The sequence below is a fragment of the Heloderma suspectum genome, chromosome 3 (genome assembly GCF_057233095.1).
Source record: "Heloderma suspectum isolate Gila_16-S chromosome 3, 16-S_ref, whole genome shotgun sequence".
NCBI lineage: Eukaryota > Metazoa > Chordata > Lepidosauria > Squamata > Helodermatidae > Heloderma > Heloderma suspectum.
Window position 1 is genome coordinate 262028341 of NC_139460.1, and position 24544 is coordinate 262052884.

Sequence of the window (24544 nt, forward strand, 5' to 3'; positions counted from 1 at the left end):
CCTCAGAGGGAACAAAGTTTATCAAGTAAGCCCACCTATAACACTCAGTAAGGCTTTTGTCTGGCAGATTCATAAAGGCAAATAGCTTCCTTTCATCCCTCCTTCCCACAAACAAACGCTCATCCTACAAATAATTTATCTGGCCTTTAAAAAACCTGAATAGTATGTTCTTCTCTGAAGAAGACAAGAAACTCTCGAGTAAGGCAAGTGAAGAGGTGCTCTGTTGGCTGCCCTTCTGTTTATCGACACTTTTTTCTCCTTTGCTTACTATAAAGATCATATTTTGGTTCTGGAGTAAATTATGTTTACATGTATGGGCTGTTTAAATATCTGGTGATAAGGCGAGAACTAGCCTAAAGTTGAAAGCAGGTTAATAAGAAAAACAGAATGGAGAATTGCTGCTAGGTGTTTGGTGTATATAAAAGGGATTGGGGTGGGGTAGTGTCTTCAACTGCGGTGCAGTTTGGCAATTCTAGATTCTGGGCTTAAATGTCTTACGGGGGGGTCCCTCTTTAGAGGTAGAGGTTTGTATTCCTTCACTTACTTAAAAATGTGATATGCTAGTCCTTCTGCACTCGGGGGTCCTCCTGCTCTTCTAATGTAAGAACATCAGAAGAGCCCTGCTGGATCAGACCAGGGGTCCATCGAGTCCAGCATTCTGTTCACACAGTGGCCAACCAGCTGCCCACGGGAAACCCACAAGCAGGACATGAGCGCAACAGCACCCTCCCACCCATGATCCCCAGCAACTGACATACATAGGCATACTGCCTGTGATACTGGAGGTAGCATATAGCCATCAGGACTAGTAGCCATTGATAGCCTTCTCCTCCATGAATTTGCCCAATTTCCTTTTAAAGCCATCCACATTGGTGGCCATCGCTACATCTTGTGGAAGTGAATTACATTTTAACTATACCCTGTGTGAAGAAGTACTTCCCCTTATCTGTCCTGAATCTCCCACCAGTCAGCTTCATGGGATGACCCTGGGTTCTAGAATCAAGGGAGAGGGAGAAAAATGCCTCCCTGTCCTCTTCCTCCACACCATGCTTAATTTTGTACACCCCTGTCATGTCTCCCCTTATTTGCCTTTTCTTTAAAGCTAAACAATCCCAGCTGTTGTAACCTTCCCTCATAGGGAAGCTGCTCCAGCCCCTTGAACTTTTTAGTTGCCCTTCTGCTGTGTGGGGTCCTGGGCTTCTGCCCAAAGCCCTGTGCTGATGGCACCACTGGTCCTTGGTAGTTGGAAAGCTGCTGTGAGCTGTTTTCCCACTTCCTTGCTGACTTTCGTTGTTTTACAATTGATAGCTTTTCAAGGAACATTGAAATGTGTCTTGATGGAATTCCCAAAGCCATACGCTCGCTTCTGGTATTCACAAAGCGTATGGTCTCCACATGTGAGGGAGGGGAAGGGGTGCACATGCTGGCTCCGCCTCCTGCTGTCATGTCACCCTCCATGTGTGGAGGGTGAGTGTAGCGGGAAGCCTCCTCTGTTTGTGGAGGCTCTCCATGCCATTCAGAACCCTGGAACATCGGGTTCTAGCATGTTCTAGCTCACTTGTCCCCACTCCCTTTCCTCATGTGCTGGCGCTACACCTGAAGAGGGCTATAGTCTTCCTCTAAACCAAAGGTGCTTCCAGACAAGGCTTTTATGGCACCATCGTCCTGCCTCGAGTGGTGTGTGTGTGGGGGGGCAGCCAACATCTTCAACGCCTGTCTTTTCCCACTGCTCCTTCCATCTTTTCTCTTACCGTGGATAATCCATTAGGAAAGAAAAGACAGACAAGCTGCACAATATGTCCTCATTGGTAGCGCTAGGAGCCCTCTGCTTGGAAGCACCCTAAGGGACCAAAGCAGCCTTGGTTTGATCTGCAACCAAAGTGTGGACGCAGTGTGAGAGAGTGACCATAATGGGGCTGCTCTTTCAGATTCGAGATTTGTTCACGCTAAAGCGGACTGGACTGCTCTCGCTCTCATCTGCCTCCGCGATTGCTGCTCAGTCTGGTAGCTTGGGGCTTTCTGGACCAAGGAAGAGCCGCAAGTGCCTGACGCACTTCCCTGCGATGTGGCCGCTTCGTGCAGGGTTGCTGCCAGGGCCCCGGTGCTGCGAGTGGTTACCGTGCACAAGTGGCCGGGGTGAGGCAGAGTACAAGAAACACATAAAATGTTTTGCTGCTTTTATGAGAACGAGGGAGTGTTTCGAAGTGGCCCATAAAGGGGTGCTAAGATTGCATTCTCTTGCGGGTCCTTGTGAATATTAAGTTGTGGTGCAGACTGTTCCCCCCCACCCCCGACCTAATACTCTCCAGCCTCACCCATGGAGAAGAATGCTTCCCTTCTCTGAGCCGGATGCAGCACTGGCAGACTCGCCAGTAACAAGTCACAGGTTGCTTGTGTTTGAAACTTTGGGCAGAAATGTCACCCATGATTTATTTGAATCCTAGCATTAAATGAACCGTCTTTGGCAAATGGACACAGCCGTGCTCAGAAATAACCTTGGGGAAAAGGTCAGGTTCCATCACATGCTCATGGGTACAAGGCTTGCAGAAAGAAAACAAGGCTGCCTTGTTAGCTAAAGTTCACATAATGTTCTCTGTGCTTAGAGCAGTCTTCCCCAATCTGGTGCCCTCCAGATGTTTTTGGACTGCAACTCCCATCATGCCATGGTGGCTGGGGATAATGGGGATCGTAGTCCAAACACGTCTGTAGGGTGCCATATTGGGGAAGGCTGGCTTAGAGTTTCATCCCCCCTCAGTTGTCTTCTGGGACTTACAGCAAGTCCTACGATTCTACAGCTTATTCATACAGGTCGGATCGAAACTGCATTTAAATGCGTAAGATGCATTCGGATTTTTTAAACATTACATTTTGGTAGGGTAGGGTAACCTTGTAGACTCAACGCAAAGTTCTTGCAACCACCCTGAGAGCTGTTCATCTATATTGTGTAGTCATGCAATAAGCGGAAGGTTACTGTGCCCCCCGCCCCCATCTCATTGGAAATAGGAGAAACGGCAATGCTCGCTCTTGTGCAATGACAGGTGCCCGCAGTAAGAAGCAACCACGCTGCGCTTGCTAACCTGCAGCCTCCCCACTGCCCCTGGTAAGCATGAGGCAGATTCCTCAGTCTTGCTGCTTATCAGGAACTGAGTGATTAGCCTAGCTGGTGCATTGTGCAGGTAGCACCTTCCCAGACTGGTTCAAGCAGGAGACCAAAATAGCAGCAGAGCTCAATCGATGTTAAAAGCAATCTCATTAAAGCCTCTGGGCTGCCAATTAGCCTCTGCAGGAATAGGCTACTTGAGGATTGCCGTCTGTGGTGGTAACAAAGTCGCAGTCAGTCTGTACATTATTCAAGCATTTGCACACACGCAACATGTCTCATCATTTCTGTTGCTTGTGCAGTGCGACATTTTAAACTTGACCGAATGGCAGTTTTCTTACAGAATTGTGCATATCATCGTAAGACTGCATCAGTGGTGGATCAATAAGCAGTTTCCTGTTTATTGCCAGTTCCTGCCAAATTCTCCTAGGATAGTCCAAAGCTTTTATTACTGTTAGTTATTGTAAAGTGGTGCTGCTGCAGGCCAAGGGCAGGAGACGCAGTGTTGCTGTGGGGAAACCTAATAATAGCAGGGACTGCATCGACATTGCCATGTGGGAAGTCAGTGCCTGCTAAAGGTTTTGGAGGGCTCTTGGGCAAGATATCCCCCAAGACCCCCTCCCTGAGGGAATCTACCTTCTCACCAGCATTGTTGCCGCCACCCCCCCCCCCCCGCTTGCTTGCTAGGCAGAGAACCATTGAGAAAGTGGGCAGTGGCATCTATGCCATATGACAGCCACCGTCTTCTGTGCCAGAGAAAGAGGCAGGTGAATAAGCAGGTTGCAATGTTGACGAGGAGGAGCAGATCCAGAGGGCTCTTGTCAGTGGGCCCCAGGCTGTGAGCCCTCGGCAGGTGCCTGACCATGCCAGCCTATGATGAAGTGAAGGGGAAGTGGAATTCAGCACTGCAGTGCAGTAAGGCACTGGAGTTACAGTGGGTTTTAAGGTATTTCCTCTGTGGTTTATTAGCATTTCTACATGAAAAACGTTGTTTTACAATTAAATTTTGAAGAATACTTCTAAAGATGTTAATTAACTTGATAAACTGAGTAATTGGTCTTTTTTATTTTTTTTCCTTGAATCCGACAGTATCTATAATTAGTGACACTGAGGAAAGGATAAATTAGAGGAGTATAAATTCCAGTTTTTGCAAGCAAATTTGAGCCAGATGAACATGCTGGAAACCTCCCCAAAAGCCCATGTTGCTTTATCAAAGATTTGGGGGCAGGGGGGATGGCTGAAAACATGTAGGGCTATATTCACAGTACAAGTCTGCCATTATCAGAGTGATATTAATAACACTCTAAACACAGTAATGATGGCAGGATTCGGTGTCTAGCATGACATTGACCCTGAATAAATCTAGCAGAGTAGTAGAATATCACTGAAAACAAGCTTGAATCCACCCTGAGTTACCTCCCATTGAAATCAACGGAGCAAGTTCATTGTGCCAAGTGCCATGGACTTCCATGGGACCCAAGTGCAACCAACTAAAGTCTTGATCCAAGCCAATAACCAGAAAAATCAATATCATATGAAGGCTTGTTTAACAATGCAATCTTAAACATGTTTACTCAGAAGTAAATCCCATTGCACTCAGTGGGCTTACTCCCAGGTAAGTGGGTTTAGGATTGCATTCCAAGCTGGGAATGCGCAGCAGTTGCAGTGTCAGTGCTCCAGCTGCATTCTATGAAAGATACTAGAATGGTTAAGAAAACAGCAAGAACGAGAGCCAACACGAAAGTCAAGAAGATAGGAAGCTGCCATATACTGCATCAGACCATTGGTTCATCTAGCTCAGTACTGTGCACACCACAACATGATGATATTTTCAGAGAAGAAAATAAAATAGATTATGAATGACTGCATCAACAGGTTTGATGGTTTATTAAAAGACTGCGAAAGTTCTGACTGAGTTGGGCTGGCTCAATAAAGAGATGGTTTAGGTTACTAATCCTTGAAAACTAGTTCCATGTTCATGTCAACTGGAAAACCTTATTACAAGGTAAGCAATTTTTTTCTGCCTCACTTTGCAATTGAGTAACACAGCACTCTTGGCCAAAAGTAAATGCATGGTTAATCCATTTCTGTGGCCTGGTGTATGGATGTGGGAAATGTTCTTGCCGCTGGTCACACAAGGGGTTTTGGAGTCTTCCAACAGTCAAACAATAATAGGTCTGGCATTGCCAGTTGCAGTGTAATCTGAGCCCCAAAGTGATGTGCAGGTAGCATAAATCAAAATGTAGAAATCATGGGGATGGCCTGATATGTAAAAACAATATCAAGTTCGCTGGTTGAGGAGGACTGAAGTCACAAATCCAAGTTGCGGGGGGACTAGCATAGGTTGCTGGGGAACAGTCTGGGAGTGAGTAGCTACCAGTCTGATTGTTTCTCTTGACATCATCTTTTGGGATGGGAAGTCGGGCCTGACAAGAGGGTTTGTGTTGCATTAGCCCTGAGAGAAGAGCCAAGGGATCTGGTTCATAGAAGTAGATCCAAGTCCTGTGATGAAAGTAACCTGAGAGGATGTTCTCAAGATTACCGAGGCTGAGTCGGTAAGTGATGATGCTGAATGTGGAGCAAGTGGAATCCCACAGGAAATGTGTTGTGCTGCTATGGCCTCATGGTGGCAGAGTTCTTGTGTTTGGCGCTTTCAAAGGGGGAAAACGTGCTTGGGATTTTTCAAAACAGCTGTCTTGCACAGTTCAAAAACAGATGAACAGGTGCATCCATGTTGGAAGCTGCAAACTGTGGAAGATATGCTACTGTAGCACAGTTAGCAAAAACAGAAATGCTAATGATGAAACGTCACTGGGGAAGTATGTTGTGTCTGATAATAATCCCTCAGACTCTTTGTTGATCCCTCAACCTCTGAATTTCCTGTGTGTGTGTGTGAGAGAGAGAGAGAGAGAGAGAATTCAGACACAACAGGAGTAGTTGGATGTGAGGAGTTAGGAACCAACACCCAGCAGGAGCCCCTTAAGGGTTGGACCATGTTCGTACGTCTTGGTGAAATCTAGGGCATCTCTACACCAGCCTAAATTCCTGCATTTAAAATGGGGCTTTCTGCTTCCGCCACCTGCTTCCTTCCCCTCCTCCCCTTTTCCCCTCCTCCTCCTCGCATCTGAGTCTTCCATTATCTTTCATTAATCTCTCTCCTCTTCTTGCCACTTTTCATCTTTTCATGGAGGGAACTCAAGCAGAACACAATGGGGTAATTCGATAGCTCGTTATCTGCGATCAATTTAAAAATGGAACAAAGGGCATTTAGTGCAGGAGACACCCTGGAGGATCCTGGCGTCATCTAAAGAGCCCACAAACTTCCATGAAGGAGCAATCTCAATTGCAGGATAAAGGGCGTCTCTACACCTCCAGTTTATTGCACATTCATGATTGGCCATTCACTGAATTGTGCGGGTCCATTACATGACATCGTCATCATCCAGTCATTACCCCACCACTTCCACCCACCTATCCCGTGTTTTCCTCAAATGGAAAAAATGTGGTATTTTTCCAAATATGCGCAAATGGAGCACCATTACCTCCCCATGTATTTCTCCCCTAGTGCGAATGAACCGCTGTGTGTTGGCAGCTGTGGGTGGTTGTTGGGGGTGTGGTCATGAAGGCGAAGGCGGTGATGATGGGCTGTGGGGTGTGTCACCTTCCCATGCCCGCACTGCTTTGGGTCTTTGCCATTTTCGGCCTGCAGCATTCTGAACAAGGCAGCAGAGCGGCAAGGTGGCAGAGCACCATGTTGGCAGAGCGGCAGAGCAGCATGCCGGCCTTCCAACCTGCCGGGATGCCCCCTGCTGTTCATTTCCAGTTAGTAAACGGCTGAGTAAATGGCAGAGATTGTCAAAAACACTGAATGGCGAGGCCTGGGGAGATCAGCGGGGGGACTGTCTGCGTGTCAGTCCCCGTTCACCAATATCGTGCAAGGGGAGGGAAAGGGGCAGGAACCAGGGAGGAGCTGTTGCTACACCCCAAGCACGTGTAAGGTTTATTTGCGGAAAGGTGGCGATGCCTCTGAGTGGCATCACCACCCCTGTGAGAAGGAAAGAAATGAAAAATATCATGACAGGGACAGACATCTAAAGAGAATGGCCCAGTCCTGCAATGATACTGGATGGGGAAAGAACCAGCATTAATGTGGAATTCTCTGCCTGTGTGATGGAGCCCAAAAGCTCCATGTGAAGGAGCCCCTAGAGTTGAATAGGTGAGAAGTACTCAGGAAAACTGGGTGAAGATAGTAAGCTAGACTAGGTGGACTGCAAGTAAAGGTGTTTCACCATGACCCACAGAGGGGCTACTAGGTTCAATACTGTGATGCCAGATACCGTTTTTTATTCTTCATCTTGTGTTGTCAACATTTTCATTTTTACTTCAAAACATTTGGGGTGAAGGAAGAGAAATTCCAACCTCCCTCGGCCTCCTTCAGCACCTCCCTTCCTTCTCTTACAGCAGGACCATAAAACCACTTCAAGTAAGCACACTGGACAGGTGGGTAACACTCAGACTGTGGGCTGCATACAGCACACCTGTCCTCAGGTTTGGTTGGCGCTGCATTGCCAAAATTTGGCCAAGGCAAAAAAATCTGCACTTTTAGCTTATTTTCAAGTTAGTCTGCCACAAATTGGGTAGTAAACTGCTGCCTTTTTTGCCACCCTGTCAAGTTTCAATGGTGCAGGAGCATGGCCTGTGGTGGGGGTGGGGGTGCAGGGGGGAAAGTGGCACCCAGACCCCATAACATTGCCCGCCCCTTGCATAGGAGGAACACATCTCTCATCTTCCTCAGTGAATTTCTCTTTTCATCACAAGCAGCAGCAATGCCAGGAACATCAGATATCCCTCACACTTAAACTAGTTCAAAGCAGAGCTGAACCAAAATTTCTTAGACATTTCTTTCTGAGAAAATGTCTGAGTTCTTTTTCTCTCATATTGCCTAGGAAAAACAAGGCCACTTTGCAGAATATTCCCCAAATATTCTTTGTAGTGGCCACACTGCCCCCCTGCCCCCCAATGCTCCGTGAGGATGCTAGGAATGGGACTCTGTGGATGATGCAAAATGGTGACCAGGCTGGCAAATATAGTTGCTGCTGCTGCTTAAATAAAAAATAAGCTGTGTTATTGCCATTGCTAAAGGTGAACCTTACCCCCAAGAAATCTTTGGAGAATTTCTCTTTCCCCTGGAGAAACATCATAAAATGGTCTTATCAGTTTCTCTGCCCTCAAATAGGGTGGAGAATTTTGAGAGGCCATTTGCACAGAGATCTAATTCAAAGGGCTTGGGGTTCCCCATTTTTTGCTTTTGCAAAACACTAAAATAAATCGGGGTTTCCTACTTCACCAGTTAAATTGCCAGAGGGAAATACCAGCAGCACTCTGGTGCTATAGGCACTACTACCATGTGGAGGGGTATGGGATGAGTGACACAACTGGAACTCTTTGTACACTAAACCACCCCTGGTTGGGCAACAACTTTAGTGAACCAGACAAAACCACCCAGCATTTTTCTTACACCGATTCTTCTCTTACACTTGGAGGTGCTGTGCTAAATTAAGTACCTGAATTCTCATATATTGGTGTATGAGAGTGCCAAAGGTTTCTTACCATGTATGGAGGCCTTTGATTCTTATACGTGTATGAGCATCCTGGCACACTTGTTCTGTCTGCCTGCTCTGTGGGATCAAGGACTGCATAGCAGTGAGGGAGATACCTTGAATTCGGTGCTTTGGAGATGGGGTATAATGTCCTTTAGTACCAATGTGCCCCTGGGCATGCCAGGTAAAGAGCTGAGATCCCCAGAAATTTTAAGACATTTTTGTTGTTTGGCTTGTGTGAATGTAAAAGAAGAGAAGTAAGGCCCACACTGGTGCTTGGTAGAAAAATATATGTTCTGGAATATGTTCAAGGGCACCGGTAAATGTTCAGGAACCAGATCACCTTTTCTTGGATATCTCACTCTCCAAGGATCACTCTTGAAGAGATCTCAAGGCTTGTCCCTCTTCTTTGGGGTTTTATCTGCTACTAGCCCTCCTGCCACCCCTGTGAACTTCATGTGAATGACCATTTTGACACCTGTGATAATAGATCCAGCCCACCTAGGCAAATGTCATTTTTAAAAGAGCTGTGGCTTAGTATTGTATAGGGGAAAGTGAGCCATTATATGGAATTGCACCCTGAGATCATGAACTCGGCTGCCTGGCTTTATTGCATGTTGCGTGTCATATTCTGTAAACTTTGCAAAGCAGTGAATATAGAACACCCTTCTCCAACCTAGTGCCCTCCAGATATGCTAAACTACAACTCCCAGCACCCCCAGCCACCTGACTACAACTCCCAGCATCCCCAGCCACCAACCTGTGGAGGGCATCAGGTTGGGAAAGGTGAATACTGGGGGCACAGGATTCCTTGGGTGCAAGAGAAGTTTCTTTTAAAGTTCCCCTGAGCTACCCTCCTCTTCTCCCCAGCAAATGCTAGTTGGGAATGAGCGCCTGTGAAAACCTCCTTTGTGTGAGAACCAGGATCAATCCCTGACAGCTCGCTTTGTGTTGGGCAGACACCCCCCCCCCGCCCTACCCCGCCCTCACTGGCAGTGCTGATGCTATAAATATTCATTCTGGGATTAGCTTGCCAGCTGATCTCGGCACTCAGGAGGCTGGAAATGTGCCAGATGGAGGGGCCCCAGGGCAGCACATTCACCTGGTGTTTGCCGTCTGTCAGGCTCAGTTGGTGGTCTGGCATCCTGCATGGTGGGACACAGCCACCCGGCTGGCCCAGTTGGTGGTTTGGCACCCTCACTGGTGCACACAGAAGACTGATATGCTCCCCTAGACCTGGCACACTGGTGCACTTTATGTAGTCACAACATTTCTGCAAGCTGTAGGGACAGGTAAATGAGAAGAGTGGGGCAGGAGATAGAATGAACAATGGAGCCAAAAGGGTGCAGTTTTCTGTGAAATTCCTCATAAATTGGTTCATATAACAAGGTGGTCACCACCCCCTTCCGAAATGCAAACAGTTCTGAAGAATTAAATCTATCGACCACTTGGTGCCTCTTGGCCCGTGAGGCACCATGCGTGCCTCAGGAGTTGCATTTGCACTAGGAGCAGTTCCAAGCCACAGTCTCACTGCTTGCTTGATATTACCCACAATGCTTAAGGGTGCCATGAGATATGCTCACAAAATTCAATGCAGGGATGACAGCAGTGTCAGTGTGTGTGTGAGAGAGAGACTGATCACCATGTTATGGCTAAAGAATGGGCCTTTTAGTTATGGAGTATTGCCTGGCATCGGGGCCAGCCCTAACCATTAGGAAGTCCTGCCTGTCTTCCAAGACCATCAAAAAACAGGAGTTGTCCAGTTCCTGCTTGAAGTTCTACATGGCTGGGAAGATGTAAGACACAAAAGCTGGTGTTGGGGAGATGGGTAAGGCCAGAATCAGGGATTGCCAGTCCAATGAAGGGTTAGTTGGACATCATGGTTCCTACAGCTCAGCTGGCATCTGATCGTCAGAACTGTTTAGAACTTCTTGTTGGACTGTGCAAATTAATGGCTGGAATAGTCAATGCATGGATTGTCCTGCTCATAATGTTGGCAAACCTTGTGACTCCCTACTGGTAGGAATTCAGAATAGACTGGAGAAGTTTTCTTTAAATGCTGTAGTTATATGTTTCCATTAAACAGGCCAGCCTTCACCAATCTGGCACCCTCCAAATGTGCTGACCTAAACTACATCTCCCCAAATCCCCCAGGCAGCAATGATTATGGGAGCTGTAGTCCAACACATCTGGAGAGTGCCTGGTCGGAGAAGGTTCTTCTAGGCAATTCAGCCACTATTGGAAAGAGGGTAATAGTGGGATGGATGAGTTGTGACCTACAGCTGGCAAGTCTGCTCTAATTTTCTTAGTTAAAGTGTGTTGGGGATGAAGGAGATTCCTGCATCTCTGAAGTTAAGTGAGTATCCAAGGTGGGCAGAGCTGTTATGAAGATTTAGAGTTTGTCCTACAAAAGAAAAAGTCTTTGCAAGGATGGGTTCCGACAGTACATGGCTTGGGTTAGGTCTGCCCATACAAGAAGGGGTATTCATGGCCTTGGAGTGGATTGCTGAAAGTGTGGGGAGTGCTGCAAGGAAGGGTGAGCAAGGATCTTGGAAGGACTATGGGTTCAGTGGGAGTCTGCCCCATAGAAGAAGGGGTAGTGCATAGAACAGGGGTAGGAGAACATGAATTTGACAGCAAATTTCATCTCCTTGTTTTTCTTCTCCCAGCGATAAATGGCCAAGACCAGCAGGCGCCCACCCACCTTGCGACCCATCACCAGAAAGCTGCCACTCAGGTCATCCAGCTGGGGGCAAGGGCAGGCGCCTGCATTCTTCATATGCAGCACCAGCTTCTTGGTGTCCTTGCGTTTCAGCGGCCCCACTTTGAGCAGCTTCTTCTTCTTCTGGGCAGCCACCAGTCGCCTCTCCCCATTCTCCTTCTTGATCTCTTTGATGCGCATCTTCACCACTGTTGGGGAGGAAACCAGTAATAGATTATGTTAGAGGCATACAGGCTAGAGCAGGGTTGGCAAGTTGTAGCCCTCCAGACATTTTGGCCTACAACTCCCATCAGCCCTAGCCAGCATAGGCAATAGTGATGGGAGTTGTAGACCAACAACATCTTGAGAGCTACAAGTTGCCCACCCCTAAACTAGAGGGTGAAATCAAGGGGAAGATAAGAACAAGATGGGAAGATGGGCTCGAAAGGACACGTATTGTTGGGTTGGTAAGGCTGTCTTATTTGACTTTGACAGCTTCAAATTTGCCCTTTTAAAAAGAAGGAAGGGAAGAGGAAGAGTAATGGGGTTTTGTCAGACAGACAGGACCTTGTCTACTTCCTTTCCCTATGATGGAATGGGAGATGATGTAATTAATTCCCCCCCCCCCCGCCACAACTATTTACATTTTGGACATGGTGGATTGGTGTTTGCTACAAAGCCAGCATAGCCATGATGGGTGTTGCAGTCCAACACATCTGGAGGGCACCAGGTTGGGGAAGGCTGATGCAGAGGGGAAATGTCCCCTGTGAACAGGACCTCGGCCTCCCACAAGTTTCACAAGAGGTGTATCATCAGTTGCAATGACCAATGCTGTGTCTGGTCCTGGGAAAATGTTGTATTCAACTTTGGAGCAATCTTCAATCAGCACGCATGGTTTGTGGTGGAAAGAAGGCCCCCCAGGTATTGATTTCTGACCCCTTCCTGCTGGATAGGTCTCTCTTATGCCTACAGTATTTTGTTAACACTGGCATAAATTGATAATGTATATTGGAACTGAAGTGAAATCCAGAGAAAAAGCTGTCTGGGGATGTGAACTGAGCTGTGTTTTTTTCCTCATTAAAAAAAAAAAATGGCACTGGACTGAACCCTTTTGCCAAGGTCAGCTGGGAGCATCAGTCAAAGCCCACAGTTCTTTGAAGAGGGACACCTAGAAGGTGAGTTTAGGGTAGCCGTATATGAATCGCTAAAAAAGAGGACAGCACTTTGCATAACATTCGCACATGCTAATTTATATGTATAGATGTAGATTTAGGAAGAAAATACTATAATTTAAATAGAAATACAGTACATCTTACCCTATTGTGGAAGACTGTGACCAGGTGACCTGTGTGTCTGCCTGTTCAGCCTGCTGTCCAGGTGTAACTGTGGATGGGCAACAGTTATGACTCTTGATCTTTAAATTAAATTGGAAAGGACAGTCCTTCAAGTAGTGGAATGTCCTCTGTAAAGGAGGGCATCTGGCCACCCTAGGTTAGGCAAGAGACCTAATGTTCTCTGCAACCATTGGGTTGTATCCAATGTTAGTCTTACTTACAGTAGACCCATTGAAATTAATGGGACTAACATTGGATGCAGCCCATTGCAACCTAGGACTGTACATGTGGGAACTGCATCATGATTGTTTTATTATGATTCATTTAAAAATGTATATCCTGGTTTTCCAATATAGTCTTCAAGACTGCAAACACATTCTTCATCGTCTTAATCGGAGCATCACAAAACTCATTAAACAAAAAGTAACATAAAATCAGTTTTTAAAATACAGATAAAACAGAAACAGAAATACTGATAAAATAGTTACAGGTAGATAGTATTAAAAGCTCAGGTAAACCAGATGGACTTGGCTTGCTGGTTTGCATTTTTATCCCTCCAGGGAGCTCCTGGTCCCCATTTTGTCCTTGCAACAACTCTGTGAGGTAGCTTGGGCTGAGAGATTGTGACTATCCCAAGCGACTGCCCAGAGAGCTTCAGCTATTGGACAATCAATCAATCAATCAATCAATCAATATAAATGTTTAGCCACTGAGCTCTGTGGTCAACTGGGATATTTGAGCCTTGGTCTCTCCAGTCCTAGTCTAACACTCTAACCAGTACTCCACAGGCCTGATGTCTAAAATAAATCAATGTCAGCGCCAAGTTAATCTCCCTAGGAAAGTAATTCCACAATCAAGGTGTCACCACTGAAAAGGCCCTCTCCTCTAACATCCAGAGGAGGGAGTACTCAAAGGGCCTCAGAAATAGTTGTTATATTGAAGGCCGATTCAAATGGCAGACAGCAGTCCTCAGCCTGCTTAGGAACATAGGAAACAGCCATCTAGCTCAGTATTCTCTACATCTGGGGTGGGCAACTCCAGATGTTTTGGCCTACAACTCCTATGATTGCTCACCATTGGCTAGGCTGGCTAGGGATGATGGGAGTTGTAGGCCCAAACATCTGGAGGGCCACAAGTTGCCCACCCCTGGTCTCCACTGATTTGGCAATGGCTCTCCAGGGTTTCATATTTGTTTTTTCCCTTCCCTACTTGGAGATCTAGAGATTGGATCTGGGACTTTCTACATGCAAAGCATGTGCTCTTCCACTTAGCTATGTGTGTGGATTTAGGACTGTATAGGTCAAAACCTGCACTTTGTTTTTGGGCCCAATTCAAAGTCGAAGCCAGTGAAGATCTGATGGAAGGGGATGGGGTTCAAGGGACAGTGGAATGGGACTAAAGAGTGTGGAACATCTTTTGTATCCCTGCTGTACCACGAGGGATATCCTGGGATGCCCCTCCCCCAATGCCTGGCTTTGAGGAAGGACCCTCCTCAGAGCCAAGCATTTGGGCCTGGCCTGGCCTCTGAAGAGCTGTGCTGGCTGTTTCCTCTGGCTGAAGCAGCTCACTAAAGAATTCACCCTCCCTGTGACTTACGCTGAGAGGGTTTCTCAGCATGAACCAGAAGGTGGCTGGCTGAGAGCTACTGCCCATCCTCTGTTGTGCTCTGAGGATCTCCTCAGTGTGGGCCAGAGGCTGGGCGACTGCTCCAGAGAACCCAGCTGGCTGCCCTCCATCTCGCTCTGAGGGAGTCCTCAGGGTGAAGCAGATGGCAGGTGGCTCTTCCAGAGAGCCCTGCCAGCTGCTCTCCTGCTGCAGCATTTGCCACAGCAGGAGGGTAGGGCTGAGAGGACTCTCTGGAGCACCCGCTATAGTGCTGCTGGGTAGGCGGCTGCTCTGAAGAGCACCCGCTGGAAGCAGTGGTGGGCCCTCTGGGTAGGGGCAAAAGGAAATGCACAATTCACTGCTCCTTCTGCTCCAGTGCCAGCGGCTGGGACTTATGAGAGATGAAGTACAAAACATCTGGAGGACACCAGGTTGGGGAAGGGTGGTTTAAACCTCCCCCTCCAGCTCCTTCATTTTTGAAGTCCCCCTCCTCCCATCCCTGCTGCAGGGGCTAAGAAAAGAAAAGTCTCCACTGCTGCAAATGGCAACTTCTTTCTTTTTATTTAGCCCCCATAAATTTTGAGGGTGAGTTGCATGCTACATATTTAATGCCATGTGTAATGCCTTAGACAACCCTGTTCCTTTGGATGAATGACTTACCAAAGTCACTGGAACACATCTGCTCCATTATGCCATCGGCTTTGTGCTCCATCTCGCATTGGGTGCATATCTTGGAAACTGTAAGATGGAAGAAGGGTGAGTATGAGCCAGCAGTGTAGTTGTAAATGTTGAAGTGCAGGCACTCATCGTGACAGTCCCCATAGCTACGCCCCTGAGGAGAGCCCAGAAATGCAGGCAGCTATGTTGGTCCACACCAACGCGCCAGTTTTAACCATTAACCAGGAGAAGATTGTTTGTAAAACTGATGGGTCTTATTTGGCCATTCAAGATCCAGCCACCCCAAAATACTCTGCAGTACAACTGGAGCAATATATTGTTGCTGGGAAAATTCATTTACCCACAGCTACTGTAAAAATTGGAGTTAAGCTCAGAGGAAAGTCTGAGGGGGTGGTAGATGACGTCAGCATCCCTGCTAATAAAAAAGTGTCAGTGTTGCATCCCTGCAAGCCCTGACTCCACTACACCACTGGTGAGAGCCCACGAGATGTTGGGACAACTTTCGCATCCCTGTCTCTTCAGCTTCTAGGAATGATTGCTATTCCCAGCCCCAGCTCATCCTCCTCATCATGAACATCCTGTGGCTTGCCATGAAGTGTCCTGAACTAACAGAAGGTTTGGGAGTTGGGCTCATCCAAACAGGAAGCCCGTAATCCTTATTGGAAAGGGTTCTGAACAGCTGCACGAGGCTACATTATAGGAGAAATAGTTGTTTCTCATGTAACTGATCCCTTCTCTGCTTCCTAATTTCCCTCTATTATGCAGACTTCTATTCCTGTCCCAGTTAAATAAATTTCCATTTAATTTTGCTGCCTTTGGGGTTAAAAGTGGTGTACATTAAAGGGGGTGGGTGTTGGAGAGGTTTAGGGAAATCAAGGTGCTTTGTTTCTGTGCAGTGCAAAGCAAACCTGTCAGTGAAGGCCGGAGGCAGACAGACTCTAGCACAAGGACAAAACAGTTGCCTGGGCAGGCTGGAAGACGTAGCCGCAAGTATAGGCATGTGGCTGTTATGAATGAAATTAAAGATCAGTCTTCTCCTTGGAGCTCTAGAGCAAGGGTGGGCAACACACAGCCGGTGGGCCACATGCAAGCTCCCCGCCCGTCCCACCAGCATTGCTGAATGAGCTACGGCAGCAAAAAGCGCAACACTTTTGCAAGGAAACAAGGTGCATGGGAAGTGTGTGCCTTGTTGGCAGGCAGAACTGTGCTCACGGAAGCCTCCTGGGGGCACAGAACTGTTCTCGCGGGAGCCTCCTTGCAATCCACTTCGCAAACAGCGTGCATGCTTCCCGCACACCTTGTTTTCTTGTAAAATCCCTGTGATTTTTGCCACTGGTGGCAGCAGGGGTGTGGTGTGGCAGCAGGGTGGGCTCTGGGTGGGGGTAATGCAGCCCCCTGACCCCCCAGACATCACTTAGCCCTGCATTAGAGCAATTCAGGCTGATTAAATTGTCCCTGGCAACCTTTAGAACCTATCTTGGCTGTCCAGCCTGGAGTAATGCATGAGGACAGGGATCTTCACTTCAGCTGGTAGGTGGGTCATGTCATGTCTTAGGGTGAGTTGCATGAGTGGTGTTATCTTTTCTCTGGAGAAGAAGAAAGAGCAAAAAGCAGCAAACAGGAGGAAAATGTACCAAGATGGAGATGCAGAGAAGGGCAGAGCTCCTTTATTTTTAACAGCTGTGTAGAAAAGGTATTTCAGTGGATCTATCTTTCCTCACCCCTGCAGGCCAAGCGGAACCTGCTAAGGTTCCCACTTTTATACCAATATTAAAGGCACAAGAGTCCTGACATCCTTTGCTTCTGGCTACCCCAGATTGAGGAGAAAAAGGTGTATACAACTATAATAAGTTAAAAGTTGGTCTCACATTGCTGTTTTGGATTAAAAATACGTTCTGAGTGTGAAAAACATGAAGATTGTTGCATGAGAAATTCGTGGTTGTTTTTTTTTAGCCCCTTTGAGCTTTTCTACATGAGCAATTTATTGCATGCTCATGATTGGTTGCTCAGGGAAGTTTGTGGGTCCTTTACATGACGTCATTCTCCTCCAAGATGTCTCCCACACTTTCCCCCCTTTATCCCGCTTTCAAAAAGACCAGAGGTAAGTTGTAATAAACGTTAATAGTGGCATATCGGCAGTGTGAAATTCCGCTGTTGCACTATAATCAGCAACTAGATGGCCCTCTAACTCACCTCCCCACTTGTAACTCCTACCTTGGTAGCTCACCTAACCCAGCACCAACCACCATCTGCTCTACAGGTGAGTATGTGGAGATCCTTGCAGGCAGCCTGCTGTTGCATGTACGAATTTGTAGGTTACGTCATTAATCCAGATATTGGCATTAGACAAGGAATAGAACATCTCTGATGGACTCTTGAAGCCATGCACAGGGAAACACAATTAAAAGACATTATCAGCTGTTCTAAGCATCTCAAAACCTGGTTGGGATGATGGGGCTGTGGGGGTGCAATTACTCAATCCAGAGGGAGGGAGAGATCCACCTGCCTTGGGATCTTCTGTTGCTTTAGTCTTCATACCCCTCTGCCAGGTGCCCTGCAACCCAGCCCCAGCCAGCTCTGTCCTACAGTTTGAAGACTAAGCCACTAGGGCATTCTTGGAGATCAGACACAGCGCTGTATAACAGGGCAATGTTTGAATTGTGTTAGGTGCTGGAAGTGGTGGCTGGGTAGAAGCAGGTGGTATACTTGGAGCTTGCTAGGCTCTGGATTCCTAGACCTGTGTTGACAGGCACTATTTGTGCTACTCCTCTTTGCTGCCCATATATTTGTAAATAAACAGATTTTCACAAACACACCGTAAATCTCTGGTGCTCACTCCCCCGAGGAAATGGATCCTGCAAAGGCTGCCCTGAATTCCCCAGTGTTTGAGTAGTGAAATAATGGGCTCTGCCTCCAAGCGTTCTCTTGAGTTTAAGAGGAGCCTGATGTAAACCCATCTGTGGAAAATGGTGCTTACCAAGCCTAGAATGGAATTCAGATCTTGAGTATGTGACTGAGAATTTGGGGAGAATTTTTCCCAATGTGTGCAAAAATCTGCTGTAAGCCAGGTGTCATGAGGTACCCCAATCAACAGAGTGGTCCAATCCATTCTCTCTAGGAGGACAAGCTGTAAAGAAGCCAGGTCTTCGTAGCTCTTAGTTCCAACCTTGCTAGTGTCTCGATCTGTGCCCTGAATCTCTTTGACATTTTCCTTTCTTCTCAGTTTGATCAAGCACCGCCTCCCATGGGTTGCTGTACCAAATACTTTGCTAATGAGTGCATGTAGGTAGAAAGGTGTGTGTGTGGGGGGGGGCAGGCACTTGCTGTTCTGCCTGATCCTTTATAAACCCTGTAGCTCATCTCTAACCCTCCCTCACCAAAACAAAATATTACTACCCTAGCTGTGTACTGATTTGAAATCTTGGAGAGACTGCCTGCTTATCCCAAAGTCTGGATACCTGATGTAATGTTTCCCTCTATGTGGGAATATGTAAAGGCACTGGGCACAGAGACAATATCCCAGGGCAAAGGTGCTATTCGGCAGCATTCAAGTCTCCAGAAAGAACAAATCAAAGTATGCATCTGGCTGGAGTGACTGCTGTAATATATACAATTTCACTATAATGGAATGGGAAATGATGGAAACCTCATCAGGAGACAGAGACAAAAGAGTGTGAATATTGTGAAGATAGTGAAACGGAAGGCCACTTTCTACTCCCATTTTCTAACTATGACAGAAGAGTTTGTCAAGGTACAGACAAATGTCAGCCAAGTTTGCTTAGTCTTGACGTATGAAGAGATCATAGAATCATAGGGTTGGAAGGGGCCTACAAGACCATCGAATCCAACCCCCTGCTCAGTGCAGGAAGCCTGATTCCCAGGTGGTCTCCCATCCAAGTACTAACCAGGGCTGACCCTGCTTAGCTTCCAAGATCAGATAAGATTGGGCACATCCAGCCCTAGTAGACAGGATACTGGGTTGTGAAGCCAATTGCTGCTACCAGTTTGAGCATGGGCTCAGATAAGCAATGGACATGGGATCAAACTCCAGGCCTTGGCCCAGCTCGCATCCTGTGTTCCTTTTCCCCACACCACTGAGGGGGGGAAAGCCTTCAATTGGCACTAAGGAATACTGAGGAATGTGGGAAATAGTTCTGTGGCACTGAGAAATAGATTTGGAGCCAGGGACCCAGGTCTAGCAACGCCCCTACTTATGCATGTTCTGGCTCTGAGAACCAGAGTCTAATGGGAGGTGTGAATGCAGCGGTGTACCCAAAGAATGGTATTGCCTAGTCCCAGGAAGGGTCTCGTCTTTCCACAGGGTCCTTTCAGCTTCCCTCCCCTCCCTCTGCATGCTGTTACCTGGTGGCTGAGTAGCCTGGCTGTTTCCAAACTGCACGGCAATGCACAGGTCGTTGTCGAAGGGGAATTTGTTGCAGTTGAGCATGTCCGGCCAGGGGAAGCCATAGGATTCCATGACAGGAGCACAGGAGTCCCGCACCACCTCACACAGTGAGCGGCATGGGTAGATGGGCCGGTCCAGACAGACGGGCGCGAAGAGGGAGCACAGGAAGACTTGGGTGTCTGAATGGCATCGCTTGGCCAGCAGGGGCACCCAGCTGCTGGCTTGCTGCTTGACTTCTGGCATGGACTCGTGCTCCAGCAGGTTCGGGAGGCGCATGCGTTTGTAGCCCACGTTATGGCAGAGCTGCAGGTCAGCCGGGATGTCCACGCACTGCGGCTGCTTGGTGTAGAAGCGTCCATGCTGGAAGTTGTCCGATGGCCAGCTGTAGTAGTCGTACTCCTGACTCACGGACAGTGCCCAGCCCTGCACCAGAACCAGCAGCACTGCGCCCCGGGCATTCCACTGGCAGGATGACATCATGGCTCACACAGACACTCCCCCCAGCACTGCCTCAGCCAGGGGTGGGGGGAGATGTGGTGGGGCTGAATTGCCACAGGTGCCAAGTGGAATGGGCACTGCCCTGAGCCCGGCCAAGCCAAGCAGCCAACACCTGACTCTTTAGCCTGGCGTATCTGTGCCTAGGAAAGCAATTCTCTTCTCCCCAAGGTTGTGTGTTTGTATCTGGCACCATCAACGGGATGGAGTGAGCTGAAGCTAGATTAAGTTAAAAGTCGCTGCTCCAGGCTGTTTAGCACCACCCCCTCTAGGCTTCCAAAGCAGCCCCTTGGGGGGAGCCGGCAGCCAATCTTCTCAAGGCATGCTCCCCCCTCCCAAGACTGAATTGGGAGGCAGCCACAAAGATGACCCCACCTCCCACTCTGGGCTGCTCCTCCAGCCTTCTCTTTCTCCCCCCACCCCACCCCACCCCACCCCACCCTGCTCCTGCTTCCTGCTCTCTCCCTCTACCGCCTGATTCTTTCCTTTGCCTTACCCTGTTGGCTTGTTCCCATCCCCAGCACACAGAGAGTCATCAGGCCCCAGCTGGCATGGCGATGAAATGCCATGGAGCTGATTTCAGAAAGGGTGCAGTTTTCCTACCTCCAGGCTTCATCTCTGGAGTGCTTTTAAAAATGAGCTCTAGACTCTGTGTGTGACAGTGGTTTAACTTCCCCCCCTTCAGGTATGAAAATACTTATGTCCAGGAGGCCCGATAAGCACATTTTAAAAACCTGCCCACTGAGTTCAAAACCTTCTGTGATAAGTGGCAAATGTCTACCTCACTAGTTAAATATTGAAATCTATGGCTTCTAACTTTTTGATTTGCAGATTACAAACTAATAGTAATGCTGCTGGTGGTGGAACCCAACAGTCCCCCTCTTTTGGGCAAATATTGCTTAAGATGGGCAAATATGGGAAAAAGAAATTTGCATTTGCTACTGGAAACTGGTAAATTTGAGCCGCATTTGGGATTGTTTTAATTCTAGCAAAATTATACACTAATGAAGGGATCTTGGCAGGGGGGATTTATGGAATGGGATATCACTGTAGAAAGGAAAGCAGCCTCCTCCACCTCCTCTAAATGGGACGTAGGTAGACAGACCTAGATTTTTTTTTCTTGGAAAACAAAGGATGAGCTTAAACCAAATGTAGGTGATAGCAACCAGGGAAAGACACAAGACAGTATAGGACTGGGGTGGGCAACTTGTGGGCCCTCCATATGTTTTGGCCTACAACTCCCATCAGCCCTAGCCAGCATAGCCAAGGGTGAGGGATGATGGGAGTTGTTGGCCAAAAAATCTTTTGGGCCCCAAGTTGCCCACCCTTGGTATAGGGAGTCAAAAGGGTGCTGGATATCAGATGAGTACCCAGTAAATGTCTCAAATGTAATTGGCCAGGTTGGAGTTGGAGTGGGAGTGAAGTGAAGGCCCAAAAACTTAATCAGAAAGGCACCATGGTATCAGTGATTTCAAAATTATGGGGTGAGACTGACCATTGGATTACTGGAGAACGTCTAGCTATGGAGCATCTCTACACCAGCCTAAAATCCCAGATTTAAAATGGGGCTTTCTGCTTCCATTTTAAATGCAAGATCATGATGGACTCCCTTTACACATGCTTCCTTCCCCTTCCTTTCCCCCCTTTTCTGAGTCTTCCATATGTTTCATTATGCAGTGGCTAGATGACGCTGTGGTCTCGCTCCTCTTATTGAGGCTTTTCCTTTTCTGTGAGAGAATGCAAAGGCTGTAATTTGATAGCTCATTATCTCCAATCTTTTTAAAAAATGCAATAAAGGTCATTTAGTGAGGGGGACACCCTGAAGGTTAATGACGTCATCTAAAGGACCGCAAACTTCCGTGAGTAATCAATCTCAATAGCAGGATAAAAGCTCCATGTGAAGAAGCCCATGAGCAGTGAATGTTGAGTATAATGTTCCTGAACTAAGATGCAGTTCATATGGAGTGTATATGCTAGATGCTCAGTATTTGGGACAGATAAAGGATTCTGTTGGTGTACCGGCCATCCTTCAGCCTAACAAACTCTCTGACTAAGCTGACAGAGGAGGTGTTGAGCCTCCTTAAGCTTATGGTCTTGAGTAACCTCAGTCTCCATCCCAAAGCCTTTTTAACAAGTGTGGCTCAGGACTTCATGGCCATCATGAATGCCATGGGCCTCTCCTGGTAGTCTTTTGGTTCAACACACATGACAGGTCACACCCTCAGGTTGATGTTGTGTACACAGCAGGAGGATGTTCTGTGGCAGGGCGGGGGGGGAGCCAGTGATGGCTCCTTTGTCATGCATGGATTGCTATTTGGTGAAGGCTGGTTTTATGGATTCTCTTAACTTCTTCAGGGATGGTAGACCAGTTAGAATGACCTGTCCTTGATGGATCTGAATGGCTCCCAATCTGCTTTGGAGGATATTTCTGCTGACATGGTCAGGTTTTTGGACGTGTTAGTGAACTCCTGCAGCAGGAAATTAATTCAGATGGTTGATACAGTGGCTTGGATCCAAAAGTAAGTTAACAATGAAATTAATGGAAGGAAAGCTTTTCATCCCCCCCCTCCTGTAGCCCCCTGTGCCCCCAAAAGCATCTGCAGAAGGTTGGGGGGCCATCCTAAACAATATGGGATGGGTCTGGAGGGACTGCTGAGAGAGGGGGAATTGCCCCAAATTGGACTTGGATAGATCCTAAGATAAATTAACTTTAAAAAGTTCACAGGTGGAAAATTTCCCTTCCCATCCTCTGCCGTACTTCATTATTACCTACTTCACTAGCTGCATGAAGGTTGGTCAAACCCAAGTCAACAAGGTTATAACTAAAGCTAAAGAAAATTAGAGTTGTGAAATGAGCGGGGGGGGGGGGGTAGAATCTGTCCTGGACAGCTCTTGTGACTTTAACAACAACAAGAGTTTGATCTTCAGAAATCAGTCAGAGAAGCTTATTACAGATTGGAGATAAGCAGTGGCACCAGCAAAGTCTAAAGATCAAATTACGATTAAAGGTGCAGGAGAAGGGGTCAGTAAAGAAGTCTGCAATCCTAAAGGAAATATACATTTTGATTGCTGGAGAATTATACACATATGAACACAGTATATTCATGTAAGTAGAAAATGTCTGTATTGTAGTGCAAGAACAAACTGCAATCCCCTTTTGAATGCTTAAAAACACAGTTGCCACAATCCAACATACAGCATGTTTTAAACTCACTGATGGGCTTAACTCTCTGCAGGATTCTGAAAATCATGCCACGAACCTAAGGAAAGGGATTGTTGTCCGCAAATAGTGTAGCTGTCACATGCATTGCCAAAGGAGAGGAAATGCATCACCCAAAAAAGGACAAAAGAGGACATAGGTTTGCATATAATTAGTGTGTGCTAACTTGTATGCATTGATGCTAATTTAAAAAATAATGACTATAATTTAAATAGAAATACAACGTATCTCATCATAGCAGGGAAGACTGTGGCCACCTGTCCTGTGTGCTTGCTTGGTCTGCTATCCTGGTATTGACCGTTGAGGGACAACTTCAAGGCTGCTTCTCTGCCTTCTTAGGGTGTTTTCTCTTTAAACTAGACTTATACTGGAAGCCACCCCTTCAAATACAGAAGGGGTGGGAACTTACCGCGCTCCAAATGTTTTGGTCTGCAACTCCCATCATCCCTCACTACTGGCTGTACTGGCTAAGGCAGAGGCGAGTTGTAGGCCAAAACATTTGCAGGGTGACAAGTTGCCCACCATTAAAATACAGGATGGCTTCAAACAGAGGACTGTCCTCTGGCAGTCCTTCAGAAGGGGACTGTCCTGTGGAGGAGACAGGGCCACCTTACCCACAAGATTTTATTATGCCAAAAGAAACTGTTCAGCAGCACAAGACACAGTCTGAGTTTGCAGCAGCACAATTTTGGCTATAATCAGATGTGTTAATGGATTTCAGTTCTGCAACAGCTTCCTGGTGCTTTGAAGTTGCTCTGTTTAAATATAGCACTCCCAAGGTCTGCGATGAACACTGGAATACTCCTCCGCTGGTCTCTCTCTGTTCCAGCTGGGAAAGGGCAGGGCCATTCACAAAGGGAAGAAGAGTCCCTCCCTCACTGCTTTCCTTGTAGGTTCCATTCAGAGGAGGCTGCAGAGTCCATACATGCCTTTGACTCCCTGGAAACCGGCTCAGCTGCACCGGCTGCCCCTCCTGAGGCAGACCCATTAGAAAGTGATTTTTCTCCAGGCTTTATCTGAGCTATCAGTCAGGGGACTCCTGCTGGTAACCTGCTCCTGAGAATCAATGAGTCGTCTCCCCCTGCTGCGGTCTTTGCCCCATGGGGAGGGGGAATTGCTGCTAGCTGAGTGTGGCGGCTTTACACCTGCTTGGGCAGGGCTTAGGGAGGAAGATCATATCCTTGCTAATAATGGAGGCATGAGGGGGGTATTGCTCTTTCCTCCTGAACTTGGCATAGGAGACAGGAAACAGCCTGGCAAAAGTTCACTTGATGGAATGGGCTAAGATCTAACCTGGCGTCCTCTCTCTGCATACCACTGGTGCCCCTAGGGATGGACTTTGGGGTTGAAGTCCTGGGCCTCACAGCCCGGGTGGGGAGAAAGACCATCAAGAGAGCAGAAGGTAA

The 24544-nt window shown here is 47.4% G+C and overlaps 1 protein-coding gene across 1 annotated transcript; it reads right to left on the reverse strand.

The window, feature by feature from the left end:
* Positions 1-9295: 9295 nt before the first annotated feature.
* On the reverse strand, positions 9296-19903 carry SFRP5 (secreted frizzled related protein 5). Its single transcript, XM_084841996.1, has 3 exons — positions 19381-19903; positions 15001-15078; positions 9296-11610 (listed from the first exon to the last, which is right to left on the reverse strand). The coding sequence occupies exons 1-3, from the start codon at positions 19901-19903 to the stop codon at positions 11267-11269; spliced, it is 945 nt and encodes a 314-aa protein (XP_084698122.1). The 3' UTR covers positions 9296-11266.
* Positions 19904-24544: the final 4641 nt, after the last annotated feature.

Coding starts and splice junctions, on each gene's coding strand:
- SFRP5 (XM_084841996.1), bottom strand. CDS start 19,903: ATGATGTCATCCTGCCAGTGGAATGCCCGGGGCGCAGTGCTGCTGGTT. Junction 15,079..19,380: donor CCAGGCTACTCAGCCACCAG/GTAACAGCATGC, acceptor TCCATCTTACAG/TTTCCAAGATATGCACCCAA. Junction 11,611..15,000: donor GATGTGTTCCAGTGACTTTG/GTAAGTCATTCA, acceptor CCTCCCCAACAG/TGGTGAAGATGCGCATCAAA.